Source organism: Oreochromis aureus, linkage group 15 (assembly GCF_013358895.1).
Source record: "Oreochromis aureus strain Israel breed Guangdong linkage group 15, ZZ_aureus, whole genome shotgun sequence".
Lineage (NCBI taxonomy): Eukaryota > Metazoa > Chordata > Actinopteri > Cichliformes > Cichlidae > Oreochromis > Oreochromis aureus.
Genome location: NC_052956.1, coordinates 3,750,930 through 3,771,409, shown reverse-complemented (window position 1 = coordinate 3,771,409; position 20,480 = coordinate 3,750,930). Strand labels below are relative to the sequence as shown.

At 40.1% G+C, this 20,480-nt stretch overlaps 1 protein-coding gene and 1 long non-coding RNA gene across 2 annotated transcripts; one reads left to right on the top strand and one right to left on the bottom strand.

The window, feature by feature from the left end:
• Positions 1-1,171: 1,171 nt before the first annotated feature.
• Positions 1,172-13,426, bottom strand: LOC116332197 (opsin-5-like). Its single transcript, XM_031755053.2, has 4 exons — positions 13,250-13,426; positions 4,350-4,643; positions 3,575-3,903; positions 1,172-2,707 (listed from the first exon to the last, which is right to left on the bottom strand). The coding sequence occupies exons 1-4, from the start codon at positions 13,362-13,364 to the stop codon at positions 2,351-2,353; spliced, it is 1,095 nt and encodes a 364-aa protein (XP_031610913.2). The 5' UTR covers positions 13,365-13,426; the 3' UTR covers positions 1,172-2,350.
• A 1,403-nt stretch (positions 13,427-14,829) lies between these two features.
• LOC120433314 lies at positions 14,830-15,879 on the top strand. Its single transcript, XR_005608487.1, has 2 exons — positions 14,830-15,037; positions 15,520-15,879. It is a non-coding gene; the product is annotated as an uncharacterized LOC120433314 (long non-coding RNA).
• The last annotated feature ends 4,601 nt before the right edge of the window (positions 15,880-20,480 follow it).

The window sequence follows — 20,480 nt, the reverse complement described above, 5'->3', positions numbered from 1 at the left end:
ATGAGCTTGAGCAGATGGCGGGATTTACAAAGAAACTCGACTGTCGTAAAAACAAGATAAACTCCAAAGAGAGGGATCCTATCCCAGATGATGCTGGGCGAGACGCGTGAGACTGCACTGGACCGAGATAGAAAGCGATACCAATACAGTACATGCTCACAACATGGGTGATGTCAGAATCACTGATTAAACCATGCATATGTCAGGTTGGTGAAATAACAGTGCAACACAATACGATACAATACCCTAACACAATACCTACTTAACATCTGACACATACAGTAACTGCCTATGCTGTTCCTGAAATAAAGTGTCAGTCAAAAATATGATTGTGTTTTTTTCAGGAAAACCAGATTAAGTATCTCAAAATCATCACAAACCTATTTAAATACACATGTGTATATTGAACCTGAATCATTAAAGTGGACCTATCCTGCTCATTACTAGGCCCGTATTTTTAGTACCTAACTCCAGAGCTAGCTCTTGCTTTACACATTTCACAGTTCAAAAACGACCCTCCATTTAATTCTCTTTCTTCTGACTGGCTGCCCCTCTCAAATGTGCTACTGTTCTCGCAGTGAGATCTGTGTGTCTGAGATACGGAGGAGAATTAGGGCCACCGAAAACAAAAAAAAGAAGTAGGCACGTCTATTTTTCCTCTTTTCCAGATTTCTGAGATTAAAGTCAGAACTCTGCAAAAAAAACTCAGAATTCTGAGATTAACGTCAGAATTCTTAGAGAAAAATCAGAATTCTTACTTTAATCTCAAAATTTCTGACTTTTTTCTCAGAATTCTGAGATTAAAGTCAGAATTCTGACTTTTTTCTAAGAATTCTGAAGTTAATCTCAGAATTCTGAGAAAAACTAATTCTGAGAAAAACGTCATAATTCTGAGAAAAAGTCAGAAATTTTGAGATTAAGGTCAGAATTCTGACTTTAATCTCAGAATTCTGGAAAAGAAGAAACAAAAAAGACGTACCCACTTTTTTCCCCACTGGCCCTAATCCTCTTCTGTAGAATTCTGAGAAAAAAGTCATAATTCTGAGATTAAAGTCAGAATTCTGACCTTAATCTCAAAATTTCTGACTTTTTTCTCAGAATTATGACTTTAATCTCAGAATTCTGGAAAAGAAGAAAGAAAAAAGAGGTACCCAGTTTCCAGTGGCCCTAATCCTGTTCCGTACTGAGATGACCATATTCTGTCTCTCTGACATCAAACAGATCCAAGAAAAGAGAAAGCAAGTTGGACACTGAACATTTAGGACAGTGTTTTGGTTCACCGGGACTTCAGTTGAACCCAGTATTTGAAACTTTGGCCATGTTTAATTAAAGCATCCACTACCAAAACAGTATATATGTGACATGATCAGGAAAAGCAGAATAGGTCCACTTTAAAGTAAAAATCACCCTTTTTTTTTGCTCTGTTCAAGGTTTTTGTTGTATTTTTCTGCGCAACCTTTGGTTTATATCTCACTTTTAAATGAAGGAGCCACCTTTCAACAACCATTCATTCAATCTTCTTCACACTACTGGTTGGGACTTAAAGCCAGGGAGTGTAAATTAGGGATTGGCTATTCTTGGTTAAAAGCTATTTAATGGCACCAGCTCATTCCAACAGCCATCTACCAATACTTAGCACATCAGGTCGAAATGTGCTGAGTATTTGGAAACACTGGGAAAGTATAGCATCTACTGAAAGTTTGTATGCGAAGCATTTGGCTTTTATATCTGTAAATTGGATGGAAAAGAACCTTCCCCTAAAATAATGCATTTCCACTGGTAACAGCCTGTGGGAAACACTGCAGTAAAATGTGGTGACAACAATAAAAAGAGTAGCCTTAAGTTTTGATTGTTCACAACCTACATCACTCCAGAGTGCACATTTGGACACAGCATACAGTTTGAGTATACGTGGCAGTTGATTTTCTTCTCACTCCTCTGCCTCTTTCACATCTCGTTGTGTATGTGTGTATATGTAGTAAATAACAAAAAGATGTTTACTGTGGTGAGTTCTTCAAGGGCACGGGTGTGCTCAGCAGCTCTGTCTCTGAAATGCAATCTCATAGCAGGGTTTCACCAACTGTGAGCACAAATTTGACTCTATATTATAGCTTTTGTTGGCTCCACATTCACAGCATTTAATACATTGTGCAAACACATCCTCCCACATGTCATGGCCAGTCAGAAAAGGGCCAAGTATTACTCTGCTGTGGTATAATACCACACACCATTTGGAGAAAAAAAAAACTTCTTTCTGTCCTGATGACACATTATTTACTCCACACATTTGCAGTTCTTTTTCCAACTCAGTCTTTGTTCCCAAGTGTGTTCCAAAAAACAACCCAGTCTTTCAACCCAAAGTCACTGACTTGGACTCTGTGATTTCCTGCAAGGTAGACTGTGGTTGTTCTTTGGGCTTGATGCTAGCACTAACCATGTAAATATTGTTGTCATTGATCGTGTTGGAGACTTTGCATGTCTTACAACATAAACACAGCCACGACAGCTGATTGACCTCCCTTTTGAAGCTTTGGCTGAAGAAGTAGTAGATCACAGGATTGTATACAGTAGAGCTCTTTGCAAACATGCACGGCAGCAGGCTGACTTCAGGTGGGATGGTGCTGCTGTCACGGAAAATGGACCACAGGCTTACCAAACCGTAGGGTGTCCAACAGCCTATGAAGCCTGTACTGATCAAAACAGCAATCTGAAATAAAACAGCAGGATAAAGTCAGCAAAAAACTGTCAAAGTCGATGACAACAAAGGCAAGAATTTCGTTGGATTATGATTGGGAGCTTCACTGATTTAGTTATAGTCATGGTTAGAAAAAAAACCCTATCAATTCTCAGGTTTTACATATTGGGACATAATAAGGATAATCTGGTACTTAGAAAGTCTTAAAATGAGGTAAATAACAACTTCAGGTAAACAGCAACACATCACATAATGCATCATGGCATCATGACAATACAAACCATGACAGCACAGCTTATGTTTGCAAAGTTGCGTCTGAGCAAACCATGTGACTTCTGGAACAATGTTTGGAGAGAGGAGACTAAAGTGTAGATGTTTGGTCATACAGCACAGCACCACATTGGTGAAAACCAAACACCTCATGCCAACTGCCAAGCACGGTGGTGGCAGGTTGATGATTTGGGTTCATTTTCTTGCCACAGGACTTGGACACCTTGCAGTCACCGAGTTAAGCATGAAATACCTGTATACCAAAGTGCTCTAGAGTCAAGGTTGAGTCCATTTGTCTGATGGAAAATGAGTCGTGCAACAGGACAATGATCCCAAGCACAGCAGCAAATCTCCAAAAGAATGGCCGAAGACACACAAATCAAGGTGTAGCAATGGCCCAGTCAAAACTCAGACCTCAACCCGAATTAAATTCTGTGGTTTAACCTTGAAGGAGCTGTGCATAAACAAATACCTGCAAACCTCAATGATCAGATTGATTGGATAAACTATCTCTATTGATGATCAAATATTCAACAATTTTCAGAATTTAACCCTTTAAGGCAAACTACAGTTTCAGATCTTTATAATCTTCAGTAAAGAGTCACTCACTAGTAACAGCCTCCGATGGAGCTTGACGATGTTGGGGATTCTGTGGCTGTTGTGCATCGACTTTTTGTAGGTGAAATAGAGTTTGATGGCGATGCCAAAGTAGCAGCAGAGGATGATGACAGTAGGCATGACCAGGTTGAAGAAGAACAGGGAGATAACAAAAGAGAATCCCTCATATTTCATCTGGCCCCAGGCAAGTGAGCAGGACAGGCCAAAGGGTTCTGGGCCGTATCGACCCCAGCCCACTATGGGAAACAGAGCCCAGATCAAAGCATACAGCCAGGACCACAGGCACAGCATCTTCACCTTCTTCCAACTGATTTTCTCCCCTGCAGTGAGAAATAAAGAGAACAGTTGCTTTCTCCTTCTTATATGCAGTTAAATGGCAGAGCTTAGATAAGATCCTATATTCCTTAAATCACATATCAGTGACATGCCTAAAAATAATTTAGTTTTATTTATTAAATGCTGAATCACAACAACAGTTGCCTTTATGTTAAAACGCAAAGACTCTGTTACACAGTTACACTGAAAACTGGTTTAAACATATGGATGTGAGCAACATATTTCTACCTTCAAACAATTAGAAAACATTGCAGATGGTATGTAAAACAAAGGTAAGAAGGTTTTTATTTCCATTAATTCTCTTTTATATTTGACAGCATGGCTCTTTTCTGTGACCTCTCTGCCGGTTCTATGCATACATGAAAAGAGAAGGCAGATGTGGGAAGAGCATCTTTGGAAACAGTATTTTTGTCAGCCCTGAATTACTTACTAGGTGACTGCAGGTTGAGGGACACAATCAAGCGCACAATAGCCAAGATGGTGAGGTTCATGATGCTGGCCATACCAAAGAAGAATCCTGCCAGGCCATAATAGACACAGGAAACATCTCCCCCAAGCCAGCGATGGCTCCAGGCAGACGCCACAGCTAGAGGGTACATGGTGACAGCTGCTCCCAGGTCTGTCATGGCTAGATTCACACTCAGCAGCTCCGGCGGTTTCATCCTGGACGACCTTTTGAATGCCATGATAAGGACTAGCAGGTTTCCCACAATGGAGAGCACAGCTGGGATACAGAGGAAGAGGAGAAGATGATATCATGAATAGAAGTCTAATTACGCAAACACACATGCCGTCTGCAAAGGTGTTTAAAGTGGGCGATGCCTGTGAATGCATAATAATCATGTGGTAAATTCCTTTAGCTGTTAGATGATTTAAAAACAACAATAATCAGCATTCACTGGCCTTGATTGCAGTACGTGAGAGGCCCACTTACTGTTCCCCTGTGTTTGAAAAAGTACATATAAGCACATATACTGACACACAGGTTAAACACAAAATGAATGCATTAACAATGATCCTGATCTGTGTAAAGACACAAGACTCTGGATGGATGTTGCATTTGTTTCTCTGGAGAGGAGTGCGACCACACGGTCGTGACATCGTTTATTGAATGCACGGTAGAGGTTAACTAAGGAAGAAGGACAGCTTTACCCACTGGCTGCCTGCAAATGACACACAATGCTAATCTGTCTAAATAGCCTCACAGCCCATTACAAAATGATTTGACCTTTTCATTCATAATGGAAAGTAAAAGTCAGGTGAGCACCTAAGTGCAGCTTCAAGGTTTGTGTGAGGTGCTTTTTTATTACTAGTTTACACGTTTAGACCACAATTCAGAGGTAAATACGTCACTTTTTACTCCTCTATATTTATTTGATATCTTCTGTAAAGTAATTGCTGCAAAATCACATCTGCAGCACAGTTTAAAAAAATCAGTCAATCAATCCATCAGTAAGAAAATGTTACAATGTACTGTTTTAAAGGAAGGAATTTTCTTTTTTGTGTATTTTTTGACCACACATTGAATTTTTCCATTCTCTATTTGCAGAAATCTTAATAAAATCTTTTAAAAGATGGATAATGTAGTTTTAGTTGCTGTTTCCGCCCTTTGACTCTATCTTCTCGTCTCCCTGCATTTCTGGAGCAGACATATATAGCCCGGAGATAGAGTGAAGCATTTTGCACATCAGTTTCCACACCTCAGGCAAATCTGTGTCTCATTAGACTCACTATGATATTTACCTCATTACACCTTTAGGGGATTCTTTTCCTGATAAACACAATAGGTTTTTGAAATAGGCCAAACATCATCTGACCATAGCCTGAAGAACTATTCACGTCTACCGTTTAGTCTAAAGGCAAAAAAGGATATTACTCAAAACATTGTACGTCTATTTGAGCTATCTGAACAATGCTGTTATTACACTGTTAAATATTCACATACAAGGGTAATCTTTTACGTCTGATCTCTCAGTGATACAGAAAACCTTCTAACAACCACAGAAAGAAAACCATAATGTTAGGGCATTGGCAGGTGCTCAAAGCCGAAAATAACAGTACTTATTTCTTTCACATTTCAAGCAGAAAGAAGTCACGATTACGTCAGACACAGATTACCTAACGCTAACTCTATTGGCTCTCTTTTGTTTTCCTCAGCACAAAGCCACCATTGTATCTCTCAACATGTGCACTTGACCTTGCCTAGCAGCCTTGCACATGAAGAAAGTAAGTAAGACTGTAAGCTTGTATTCACTGGAGTGGGTGATTTGATGAATTTCCTGCCAGATCGGTGAAATTGGTGAATGTATACGGTGATTATCGCGGTGATTAGTGTAGAAAGAAGAGCCTAGCTTCTGTTTTTGGCAGAGAAAAAAAGGACAACATAGGTTTAAAAAAATCACTGATGTGGGGAAATAACCATGGTGATTAGACCTCTTCTCAGAGATGGGATTTTTTTTAAGTTGCTAGATCAGCTTTTGATGCTGGTCTCACAGTCATGGTAAAGCAATGGCTAAGAGAATGAATTGATGAGGATGGACAATATCTAAAATGAAAAGTGACAATAAAATCTGCTATAGGGGAGGGGAGAAGTGTACACATTGTGTTGAAGTGCTTTTAAAGTGCTCACCTATAATCAGCTTTCTTCACAGCCTCCGCAGTATTGAACTGTGAGGTTCAGTTGGTAGATTTCGATCAGTGCCCGTGTCTTTCAGAGAGATTGTTTTTCAGTACACTTAATATGCTTGACATCAGCTGTCATGACAACACCTGCAGACCGTTAAGTGGCATTCACCTAGAGCAGTAATAGAAATGTGACTGACTAAGAATCCATTAACTGATGTCAAAAAGTGGAGAACATGAAAAATTTGACAAATGTCCAGATGCTGAATGATGACCTGCTGAGCTTCAGGCTGTAATTAGAGCTAGCCTATAGAGTGCCACGTCTGCTACTTTGCTTAAAGATGAAACAGTTTCCAGAGGTGAGGATTATTCCTGAGCAACCTCAGCTTAGAGCACCGTGTACTTCCCTCTCACTCTCTTGTACTGTAGGTAATCTTGTTAACCTTTCCTCGAAAACTAGAACACCAAGAAACTCCTTTCATGCACCTGCTTCTGTCTTAGCGCTTGAAGGACTACTGCATCTTTAATACTGCAGTAGTCCTGCGTCTTATGATGAGTTCAGCATTATGGCCACATATATTTTTAAACTCAGACATCATGAGTGAGGGGTCTTGGTAGCCTGCCAGGGCCTCCGCTCCTGGTCGCTGCCTGGCACACAATGCACCAGACCCCGACGATGCCTCCTGCGGGTGGTGGGCTTGCAGGAAGATGGGCCCATGTCACTTTTATGGGCTGTGCCTGCCCGGGCCCCATGGACTAAGGCCTGGCCACCAGACACTCGCCCTCGTGTGCCCCAGGGAGGAGGAGGCCCCGGGCAGACCCAGGAAACACTGGAGAGATTATATCTCACGGCTGGCCTGGGAACGCCTTGGTGTTCCTCCGGATAAGCTAGAGGAGGTGGCTGGGGAGAAGGAGGCCTGGGCTTCTTTGCTTATGCCCCTGCGACCTGGGCCCTGGATAAGCGGAAGAAGATGGATGGATGGATGGATGGATGGATGAGTGAGAGGTGGAGCAAGCCCATAAGTTGAAGACACTTATAGGGTAGTAATTTGTCAGTCCCTAAAGGATTGCCTGCTTTATTATCTGTTTTACTCTAAATAATACTGGAGGTTACAACATGAACATGTCATATTTAATAAGAGTTGAGACAAGCAATTAAACCATAAACTCATTGGAAAGATTTTTTTATTGAGGTTTTAAATCAAGTGATGAGCCATTTTCTGACTTTCCTTGACTTCATACAGTCAGCCTTTTTGCCTTATTTCTCCCACCTACTGGCTGTTAGATATCAGGTGTAAGTTGTTTTCATATAACATCATGTCCTGTCTTGCTAAACAAAATATTGCATTGAATTTTTTTGATAGAAGCAAAATCAGGGAAACAACCAGGTGAGAAAACCATTTCCTTACAAGTCATCTTAAACCCAACAGCAGATGAACAGCATAACTGCACTTCTGTGTATATCCAGCACTGAGACAGACTCCTTTGTCGTGAAGGGAGATTCTCTGACAGTCTCCCTACACAAGAACTCTGGATTTCATGTAGGATCTCCTTTGGGACTTTTTAAGCTCAAAGCCCAGTGACCCGATCAACTTCCAGCTCACTGAAAATTACTTTGAAGTGGCTTTAACTGCTCTCTGCAAACAAAAAAGAATCAATGGCGACATGTAACATCATCCCATATGTCTGCAAATAGAGTTTGTCTTAGCTACACACCCACTATCTCATGATTGAATTAATGACTGGAGGAGTTATGTTTAGAAAACCCACATTATGACCAGTTATAATACAAATGAGGGAAGGGTTATGAAATACAGAGACACACTCAGATTAATTCCACCCACCACATCCATGATCAAGCCTAGGGAAAATTCTGTTTTACCACTTGCTTTAGAGATTTGGTTGATGGTTAGAAGAAGAGTGCATGGATAATGTTGTGGAGGGGAATAAAAAGTCAGACAGGATCATGAGTTTGAAGCTAAAAATTGAATGGATGACGATGAATGTGCATATGCCCCACAAGTTAGATGTTAGTTAGATGAGAAAGAGGAATTCTACACTAACTTGGATGAAGTGGTAGAAAGTGTCCCCACGGGGAGACGGTGGTGATGGTTTAAGAAGACAGAGGCAGAAGGATTTATCTCCTCAACAGATGGTAGTGGATTTTTTTCTGTGGTGAACACATGCTTCAAGAAGAGGGAGGAACATAGGGTGACATGTAAGAGTGGAGGAAGTTGGACTAAATCCTGGAGAAAGTGTAATGTGCAAGAGAAAGGAGACTGCAAGCTGGTGTGAGGGAAGAATGTAGCTAGGCAGCTAGACAGGTGTCTGTAGGATGACTCTGGAAGAAGAGGAAGTGAGTGAAAGCAAAGGCAAGAAATAAATGGAGGAGGTTGAAGAAGGTCAAATGTTACACAGATTAGTGTGGTGGTAGGTAAGAGATAACAGATGGCTGGGGCAGTACAACTGAAGTGGTGAGAGAAACTGCCAAGAAAGTGTTTTGTGTATTCTCTGAACAGAAGGAAGAAGACTTGGTGGTGGAATGAGGACTAGAGGAAAGTATTCAAAGCAACAGGTTAGCAAAGAAAAAGTGGGATAGTCAGCAGAAAGTATACAGGAGTACTGGGAGGCTAGGCATACAGCAAAGAGAGGTGTCGCAAAGGAAAGGACTTTAAGTGAGTTGTATGTGGACACTAAGGAAGGAAAAAAAGATTTTTATCAATTGGCTAGCAAGAGATTGAGCTGGAAAGGACGTGCAGCAGGTTAGGGTGCTTAAAGAAGGAGTACTCTAAGGAGCTGATGAATGAAGAAAATGAGAGGAGCCCTCACTTCCTCCCGACTAATCCTCAGCACTTCCTGATTCAGTAACTGCAGAGGATTTGTAATGAAGAAGTGAGGGCAGCTATGAAGAGGATGAAAAGTGGAAAGCTGGTTGGTCCAGACGACATACCTGTGGAGCTATTGAGATGTCTAGGAGAAAGCACAGTGGACCAGGTTGTTTAACACTGATTCCAGTTTTTATGAACAAGGAGGATGTGCAAAGCTGTAGGAGCTACAGAAGGATTAATGAGCCATAAAATAAAGACATGAGAAAGAGTTGTTGAAGCTGCACGGTGCACTGTCTTCTTTCAATATGGAGAAGGTTTGGACACATGCAGATGAAGGACATGGATATAATGAACAAAGGATGCTGAGCATGGAGCTGCCAAACTGAAGGAAAAGAGGAAGACTGCACAGAGATTCATGGATGTAGTGAAGGACTACATGCAGAATGGTGATGTGACAGAGAGGATGGGGTGAGGTGGAGGCAGATAATCCAGTGTGGTGACCCCTAAAGGGAGCAGACGACAGAAGAAACAGTAGGTTTGACAACATGTGTTCCTCCTGGACAGACTGGTTGTAAGAAAGACCGGATTTTAAGTGAACATCAAAACTGCAGCAGCATTTGTGATCTCTATATACACACAGGGGTAAATGAAAAGGGGTCAACTATACACTAAAGCAGTGGTATGACAGCCCTTACTGTTAGATTTAGACAGACAGATGAAGAGGCAGTCTTCATCCTAATCCACACATGGCTCAATAATGGTCTACTGGTACAGCATCGACACATGGGAGGAGTAAAGAGTGTGTTTTATATTTAGGGTGACTTTTGCTTAAAGGTCACAACATGGGACAATGTGAAGACAGCTCTTTTTTTTCAAGGGTACAAAGTTTGATGATTTTATTTGAGTTAAGCTACAACATTAATAGAAAGGATGGGTAGTTCTAAGGGTCTTCCTCCCACACCACTCTTTTTTTTGGTAAAAATTGTAAAAAGATTTTTTTTTAAAAAGGTAAAAGCACATCTGCAAAGGATACACCTGTGGATCCTTGACTATAGCTCCCTTGGCAACCATCTGTCCACCAGATTGAACAGACTGAGGAACTAAAACATCCTTCAATGTGGAAAAATGAGACTGACATCCAGGTCACAGGGAAAAAAAGGAGGACAGAGGAAACAAGGAGGTGCAAATTAAAGAAATGAGAAAATCCCTTTGTTGTCCCGTCGTTGTGATTGTCTGCCCCACCTTAACTGCATCTGCCTCTGCTCTTGTTTAATCATCCCTCTGTGTCTGTAGTCTTGTCAATTCCTCTGTCGGATAATCTGTTTGTTCATGGTGTTTCATGCTCCTGTTCCTCATGCTGCTCATCAGATGTTATCGCTGACTCTTTTAGTATCCTTAACTGTTCATGTTAGCCAAATAAATGGCCATCCTTTTGTTTGGGTCCCCTGTAGACCTCGCCCTGGTAAAGGTCTTTAGTCTTTAACCCACACAGATAAACATAGGATGCTTTTGTTTCTAAGCAGGCATACTTTAAACAATGCACATAATAAGTGCTAATTTGAATCCAAAGGGAATTAATTTTCTTTTTTTAATCTTTGGCCACTCTGCACAAAGTCAAGGGTGTAGACACTGTGTGGGAATATCAGGATAAAGGGACTGTACAACAAACAGTTAGAGTAGAATGGTTTAGAATAGGAAGTTAATCTGATTACTTTATTGCAGCTGTAGCTAACTTTGTCTTCTATCATTATTAGGGGGGAATTCAAACTGTTACTAAAATTTCCTTAGCCTTTTTAGCAGCTTTTATGAGTGTGCACACGGACATCTCCCTGCACTCATGTGCTGTTTTTCTGTTGCTGTGATGTGACTATGACTTTCATCAATGGATATGATTTGTCTGTATTTGTGTGAAATTTTCTGGGAAGAAACTTGCCTCATAATCAGAAGCACAGTGATCGTATCAGGACTGATTTCAGTGGTAATGATTGATTAAGCCCTATATAGTGTATATCCCCCCCTGTGGGCAGCAGAGAACTGAACAGAAATGAGATCAGACCAGGCTTTGTTTTAATCATCCAGGATCAAAACACAGCATGGTTTATCTTTCTCTAACTTCTCTTAGCTTGCATTATTTATCCATCTTCCCTGCGGCACAATCTGTCAGACTACAGACTACAGCTCATCTATGTTTTTATCTCAAAGCATTGCAAAGCATTGCTGCCACCCATCCCACCACGTCACCACCTTAAAAAAAAACATGAATAAGGCCAGTTACATTCTGAAATCATGTTTGATTTAAATTTCTAAATGCAAAATGCAGCACAAAAATAAAATAAGCCACACATTACTCATGCTGGATAACAGAAAGATCAGCAGGGATGACCTGAAGATATGAGGTGAATGTGATCCCCAGACAGAAAAACTAAACCAGCTGTTTTCGTCCGTTAGAAGAACCAATTCAATACATCAAACCTGAAACATTTGGATTATGAACCTCTGCTGCTTTGCTTTATAAATCCTACCATCAGTGGATGAAAAGGCCAGTGGTCTTTGTCCTCTATCAGCCTATCTTTGGTTGTTCAGTAGACTTACTGCCTAATGATGCAGTTCCAGGCAGATAAACTGCCAAATAGCAGGAGGATCACTGAGTCTCTGTGCTTCTGTCCGTCTTATTGATCAGGAGGTCACAGTAGCTTTGTGGAGAAACAATATGAGCTGCATACGACCAAACTTGATTAGCCTTGCAAAGGATGTGACAAGCTGAATATTGGTGTTATCAGTATCATTTATGTATTTTTAAAGTCTTTACCAGCAGGCTGGAACACCAGAATTATCCCTGCACTGAATTCTCACATTAATTCTGCACATGCACAGACAGACCACAGGCCCTTTGCTCTCTCACCTGATAAATGCCCTTCTGGTAAGTTTTTTTCTTCCCAGTTTCTGTCTGGCATCATTTCATATTTTCATTTTAAATATGCCCCCTGGCATCAGTTCTCAATAAAAAGCAGGTAATGCCTAACAGCTGTGTTTCCATAATTTTTCTAACCCTCATGCACCCCAGGATCTCCTTCCGCTTCTTCTGTCATCACAGCCACTGCACGCATTTGGAGCACCTTGAGGAGCAGCATCCTCTCTCTGACCTCCGTTCATTGGTGACAGGCAGGTAATGATAAGTGAATGATGGTAGTGCTTACCTCGGCCTCGTCCATGTCTGTCATTGTAATGATATATAATATCCCAAACATAAGTAATAATAACCTCCTCCACCCCCCCATCCTAAAGGCTGTAGTTTTTCTTTTAAATAAACTATTTTAGTGAACACAGAATCTAATATGTTATATAAAGGGCGGCATACAAGGTTGAAGACTTAATTCTGTCACTTAGGATTATTCTGAAGGTTGTATTATATATTCTCTGAAACCTAAGACCACAATACATCTTAGAAAAAACGTGATTTAAACTGTTCTCCTTACCTGACTGTACCAAACAGATTTCATATAAATACACTACACACCACACAAACTTGCTCTAACCTTGTAAATGACGCATGTGGAGGGTGGATGTGGGAGATTTCAGAATTAGGTAAAACCTCTGACTTTATTCTGTTCTGCCCGCATTTTCAGTATCATAAGATTATATATTTTTTTCCAGTATTTTCTCAGAAAGCTGCTTTGAACTCATGTGCGCAAAATGGATTATGAAAAAAAGATCACGTTCTTTTAAATCAGTTTAGGTCTCCAAAGCCGGGAGAATAGGTTAGTGATGTTGAAGTGTATATTCCCAGACAGGATTAAGATGATTAGAGATGGGAAGCATCCAAAAACCATAAAGAAGTGTTCTGTCATTATTTCTAGTTTAAATGCGATTTTCAACTTACTTAAGACCAGCAGGTAGCAGCCGGTGCCGATGTCCAGCGCCGGTGATAAAGCAGAGGTGTACTTATCCATGAAAACAATGATCAGTAACCGAGATAAAAGAAAAGTGATCGTCATGCGATCCCGACGAAGTGGAGAAGAGTCAGACTGCGCCTCTGCTGCTGCTGCGCTCCGGTGTCAGACGCATCTGTCCTCAGGAATGAAGCTGAGACGCGTACCGGCTGAAGCCTTGTGCCTGCAGCCAGCGTGTGTTGTCAGGGTGATCATGCGTAAAGAGAGGATCATCCAGCGTCTCCAGTGCCGTGGCGTCACTAAGCGTTAGATGTCAAAACGGGAAAACAGGTTTATGTTAGCTTCAGGTTAAGTTAGGTGAGAGTGGAGAGAGTATGGGAGATGGCCAGAGACCACAAAGTGAATAAATAAATATACAAGTAAAAAACAAACAAACAACAAATACCTTTTACCAATCAGACACAAAATATCCTGTTTTCAAATTTTGTTTTGTTGCTTTCAGTGAAGTATTTGAAATTCCCCTACATGTAAATGGAGTCAACAAAGTATTTAAAACTATTTATTGTATCATTATTTCTTCTGGTAGAAGAAAGATAATTTTTTCTGTGTAAACGAGATAAGAAAAAGTTCCCCAAAATAAATACAGAAAACAAATACAGAAAAGGAACTGAAGTTACTGTACAGGACTAATTTCAGCTATCACTTTGCTGATAGATATAAAAGTTGAGGGGGGCAAGGCTCTAGAGCCACCGCCCCCCTGTAGATCCAATCCAATCCAATCCAATCCAATCCAACTTTATTTATATAGCACTTTTAAAAACAACAAAGTTGACCAAAGTGCTTTCCAATAATAAAACATAGCAGTTAAAAACCATACATTAAGCATACAATGAAATCAATAAACAAAATAAATACATAATTGAAAAAGAAGATAAAAATAAATCAGTGTATATATTAAATATTAAAACATGAGTAAAGTAAACAATAAGATATACAATGAATAAGATTAACAAAGTAAAAAGATTAAGAGTGACCAACAGCTGACTACAAACTGACTAGATCCGCCCCTACAGTTAACTTTTGCTTACTCAGAGCAACACTGCAATGTAGAATTACACAACATGAACCTCTATGATATGTAGCACTAGATCCATTAAAAACTGGCACAGCAGATTTAATAGCTTAATCGTTGAAATGCTAATCGTTTCAGTGGTGGTTAAAATTGCCATACCAAAGTAATTTTGTCTCTGTACATAACCATAATGCATTTTAAATCAACTTTTGTATAAACAGTTCTTGGGTTTTAGAGGATGAAAAGTAATTGGACAAAATAAGATTTTTTTAAATATTAGAATTGTTTTTAATAGTCAAGTAAACGAACACGAGTCTGCTGACCTAAAGCCAGGGTGCAAACTACAGATAAGGAGGAGCTTGGTTCATCTTATTAAGACATCACATTATTAAAACATCACGTGGCAAATTCTGGGGGAGCCTTTAAAACACTGATATACTAACATGGTTATTATACCAGTTTTTTTTAACTTCAACTTTATGTAACCCATATCAACTACTCCCTGTCAAATGACTCAAGCCAGCTGATTTGAGGCCCCTCTCCTGATTGGCTCCTTCCACGTCGCGGCAACTATGAATACGGCCGTGGAGGGATACTTCCGGGTTCGACTCCTGCTGTGGCTGTAAGCTTATGTCGTGTGGAACGGTGTTGGGAAACAAAGCGTTTTCTCCCCTAAACTCGTCTATAAAATTGTATCACCTCGGCGGTAAGTGTCCTTAACAGCTACCAATAACAATCTTTTAGTTGTCAGTAACCAGTCGATCGTTTTCGTGATTAAAAAAAAAGACTTTGTTCGGCGGCGTTCCCACCGCGAGCAGAACTCTGGTTCAAAAACCGCTGTTTTTGAACACCTTTATTTCCTTAAGCACTTTAATGGGCTTACTTTGAAACAAAGTGCAATTAAATGATTATTGTTATGTGTTGCCTTGAATTCGGCTATGCTGTCTGTTAGACAGTTGTTTTTCTTTATTGTTGTTTTTGTATTTGTTTGTAGCGAACGCTACTGGAATATATAGATTAAGCTACGTAGCCAAGATGATTACTAATTTAACTGTTGTACATTTGTGATTGATGATGATGATGATGATGATAATTTGCATTGTTATATAGACTTGCAGAAAAATGTATTTGTTTACCGGTAAACTGAATTGATTTTGATTTACTAATGGATATTTTTCTGGCCTACAGGTCAGGTTTTTTTTTCCCTTTAAATTGATCTTCTTCATATTGAAGTGGCGAGCCGGTAGGACCATTCTTTGTTTTTTTTTTTTGTTTTTTTTTCCCCCGCTTTGCCGTCTATGGATTACGGACATATTTTTTTCCCCATTGTATGAAACTGGACCCTAAGGAGGAATACCTTAAAAAGTGAACTTTAAAAAGAAAAGGACTCTTAACAAAAGGACTGTTGCACAGGAAATCACAGCAATTGATTTATTATTTGTTACACAATTATTTGATTGTGGGCATTTATTTATGTTGTGTGTTGTATTGATTATTTTGGTCCATTTCCCCTTTTCCCCATTTATTCAATATATTTTTGGTACAAGATACTGCAGTCTTTGGTCTCATCATTCACACCATCTAGGCTCCATAAAGAACCATTTCTTCTGCGCGTCAGTCAATAAACTCGTCCATTGCAATAACACTAGCCCTTAAATAACTTTGCGTTACATTTATTTCGACTACTTCTATTGTGTTGTTTTTTCTTCCTTTCCTCTTTCAAGTTGTTCCTTGTTAGTTTGCTCAGATACCACTGAGGGCACTGAAGGGGTTTTCTTGGATTTTGCAGGGTAGCAGTACTTATTTCTTCAAGATAGGCAAGGAAGGCAGGATGCTTTTTTTCCTGTTCATTTTCAGGTGACAAAATGCATCAATAGGTCACAGCTGTATTAAAGGGTCTATTAATAACTTCACAGCTCGGGGTAGGCTGAAATTGCTTTCTCCTTTTTTTCAGCAGAGAAAAACTTGCTCATCTGAATCTGCATGCACTGCACACATAGCGACTTCAGCATGTAATGTATTAACATGAACCATTTTTTTGGAACATTTTGTTGCTCTTTGGGACAATAAAACAGAAATGGTAGTAGAGGAGAAAGTTCAAATGGGATTTTGACGAAAGAAGACAAAAAGAGGTTTTATCCTCTGACTGCTGTTTCTTTGTGCTGTCTTATCTTTTCTGTCCCTACATTGCTGTCGGTACCAGCAGTAGATAACTGTCTGCAAATGTATTGTGGAGACTCAATGACCCTGACACTCTTCAGACAGTCTGTCACACATGACATCCATGGCAGGGTAACATGCAAAGGTAATATTTTAGTGCTGCTCAGGGGTGTGAAAATATTTCTTTTTGTCCTGTAGAGACTAAAAGACATTTCAAAAGAGTAATTGTTGTGTCATCGACTTGTTTGTATTTGTGTATTTGAATAATCAGTGTTGAGTGTTGTCATGTAAAACGTTGCCATAGCTACAGAGAAGATATTTAAAACCATGTTTAAGTGGTTACAGTTAATACACGGAGACCAAATGGGATTCTCCCAGCACTGCTGCCTCTTTTGACCATTTCTCATTTTGTTGCATCACATTTTTTTTTTTTTTTTTTTTTTTTAACAACTACTGGACTGGTGCATATCAGAGCCTTCAGGTTACAAAAATACTGAGGCAATGATAAGAGGCTTAGCATGAATCTGTTGCACCAAGATACCCTGTGGACCTTTCAAAGCATGGACTTTTTTACTTTCATTTTTTAAAATTTTGGCATTCCTTCATTAAAAACACAGTTTATCCTTAAGGTTAATGTAGGAAGTATGTGCATTTGTGCCCCTCCCCCTTTCCTTTTGGTAGCTTTCAGGGTTTCATAAGGCTGACAGTCAATTACAGCTACAACTGTAACAGCGGAGATCACAAATCTCTCTGCTTCCACGCCGAGCAGAGATTTTTTTTAAGCATGGGCACTTAGTAATCAAAGCAAACAGTCGATAACTTGTTGCACTCGTTTTCTGTTGCCTTAGAATTGAAGATGCTCTTATCCACTGTACATCTTTGCATGAATAATGAATTCAATTATTCAATATGAAAGATTCAGTGCTTCTAGAGATAAATCCTGCTCCAACTTTAAGAAGCTGCCATTATGGACTTCACTAAGCAACAAATAAACCCATGCATCCCCGACATGGCATGGAAATCAGTTTGAGTGGCTGGTGAAAACTAGAGCATTAAGCAGCACTAAATGCAGACATTTGAACCTTTATTCACACCCTGGCTGCAATTTGTGCACAATGCAAATTTGTAGGCAACAGCGGGAACATAACTGTCTTCCACTTCCAGTTGATTTAAAGATGTCAAAGCTAAGAGACAGCTAAGCTTGGTTGGTGATTGCATCACAGCGTGCTTGTAATACAAGCATGCTGCAAACAGCACTTTTATCTAAAAAGCAACAAAAGAAATCTACATATCATGCAAAATCCATGGGGCGTAGTGTGCAGGCAACAACAAGGTAAAAATATGAATACAACACAAGGCAGAATTTGCTGATGGACCTGTGATATGAGTCATATCCAGCAAGAGATTTTTGTGAGTTTGCAGTGGACAAGGATGTTCAATATAAGAGTGTTTCAATGCAGAGGAAGTGGCTGATATCCTGATTGCTGGTTTAACACTTATTTAACAGAATTGGTGTTATAAATGTAGCCTGTCGAATCTGTTCTGATCATAACATCTGCAATGTTCAGCGAAGCCTGTTTCTCTGCTTAAACTGATTACAGAGTGATTAGAAAATAGTGACCATGTTGGATATAATGAATAACAAACCAAGATTTTTCTGGGTAGATATAAACCTCTGATGATTAATGAGCTCCAATGTGCCGTGATATTGACTGTATGAATGGGGAAATAAAGTGGCAGTCACTGGAGGAGTCAGAGACACTATAACTAAACCCTTCCTTCTGCAACAGGCCCAGAATGGCCAAGCAAACCTAACACTGCATTTAAAGAATCAGGCTCTGCTTCGGCGCACTGCTCACTGCAGCACACACTCCCTGGCTTTGTCAACACACCCTTTCATGTGCTGTCTCGACCTCGTCTTCCAAAACGTTTCCCTTTTTCTTTTGCTCCATTTCTGCTCCACACTAAACTTCCTGAAATCGTTCACACCGACACGTGTAGCGCAGGTGCTGCCAATTAAGGTTGGTTTGAAATTAATAGATCACAGGTTTATGAACTGCAGATTGGATTTTCCTTTTTTGTGTTCAGCATCATTTGACTCACATGTGGGCACATTTTTGTGGATGACGTTGAGCTTTAAAGTATAAATCTATGAACATTTTTAGAAAGGAGTCTCGTGACCAGTGTGAGCTCGAGGAAGGGTTGCTTGATGTAAAGAGTAGGACTTTCTAATAAAATAATGTTATACATAAATATTATTTTAGTGAAATAAGCTTTGTTATCTAGTGAGACCCATGGTTATTCTTCTGCATTTTTTGGATTTTGGATAATTTATTCATATTTTATCCTGAATCCTCCCTTAGTTATGCTGCAATAGGTGTCGGCTGCTGGGGGATTCCCATGATGCACTGAGTATTTCTTCTTCAGTCACCCTTCTCACCTATTGTGTATTAATAGACCTCTCTGCATTGAATCATACTTGTTATCAATCTCTGTCTCTCCTCCACAGCACCGGTTGGAGTGAGAGAAGGAAGAGAGGATGTCTTCCTTCTCTCACTCCAGCAGATGGCCCCGCCCCTCCCTGAGACTGGTTCTACTGGAGGTTTCTTCCTGTTAAAAGGGAGTTTTTCCTTCACACTGTCACCAAAGTGCTTCCTCATAGGGCAGGGGTGTCGGACTCCAGGCCTTGAGGGCCGGTGTCCTGCAGGTTTTAGATTTCACCCTGGGTCAACACACCTGAATAAAATGATTAGCTCATTACCAGGCCTCTGCAGAACTTCAAGACATGTTGAGGAGGTCATTTAGCCATTTAAATCAGCTGTGTTGGATCAAGGACACATCTAAAACCTGCAGGACACCGGCCCTCGAGGCCTGGAGTTCGACACATGTGTCATAGGGGGTCATATGATTGTTGGGTTTTCTCTGTATGTATTCTGGTAGGGTCTACCTTAAAATATAAGGCGCCCTGAGGCGACTGTTGTTGTATGAATGTGCTGTATAAATAAAATTGAATTGGCTTGACTTGAAATTTTTTTTTCCAGAAAATGAATTTAACTGCTTTAACATCACCGATCACCTTCTCCTATCAGCTACCATAATGAGTAGCCTATTCCGCTTTTAATATGGTTATTATGCTTAAGGTTATATTGAAAAATGATGAACACTTTCAATGCCCAGGTCTTCAGTTGTCATCTCTATTTTCACACTCCATCAAAACAAAACAACGTAATTGTTAATTTTCTTGACAAATACAAATACGGGCTCATCTGTTGGAAGAGAAATTACCCAACTTTGAGAGCTCTGAGCTGTATCACGGTGACCAGGGCATTAAGAGGTCTTGTGGAAGTTAAATGTCATGTGCAATTAGGTGCTGACAGCTGGACGGTGGTGTTGATTTTCTTCTTTTTTTTTTTAGAGACGAGCTGCTGATGACTGACTTTGTGTCTTTGTCTCTGCAGGAGAACGTGCTCATGATTGCATTAATGATGTGGTGAAAGTAACGAGTGTGAATATTCCGTGTTGTGATCGACTTGCAGGGTCAACAAAGATGCACTGATTCACATTCTCTACTCAGATGAAAAAGTAAATAATTTAGAAATAGTTACATTAAATTTATTGTGATCTCCAGTACATTTTATATACAGGCTGTGATCAGCTGACCTGTACTGCTGGTCTTTGTGGATAGCCGACTGAATTCGGCACGAGATCTACAGATAAGCAGATCTTACATGAGCTGTCATGGCTGATTTCCAGCCTCTTGACAGTAGAAAGCTGGCATAAAGGTGGAATTCAGTGAGGAAATCTAATCAGCATCATCAGCTTAAATTTAATTAGCTGTCTGCTACCCTTGATGTAACCTCAAATTACCCATAAACATAACAGCCGCCTCAGAGCAGGCCGACATAGTGCATGTGTGTAAACTTCACTACAATACTTCTGTGTAGTGTGGCCTCCACCAAGGGTTTGATGCAACCTTTAAATAACAAAAA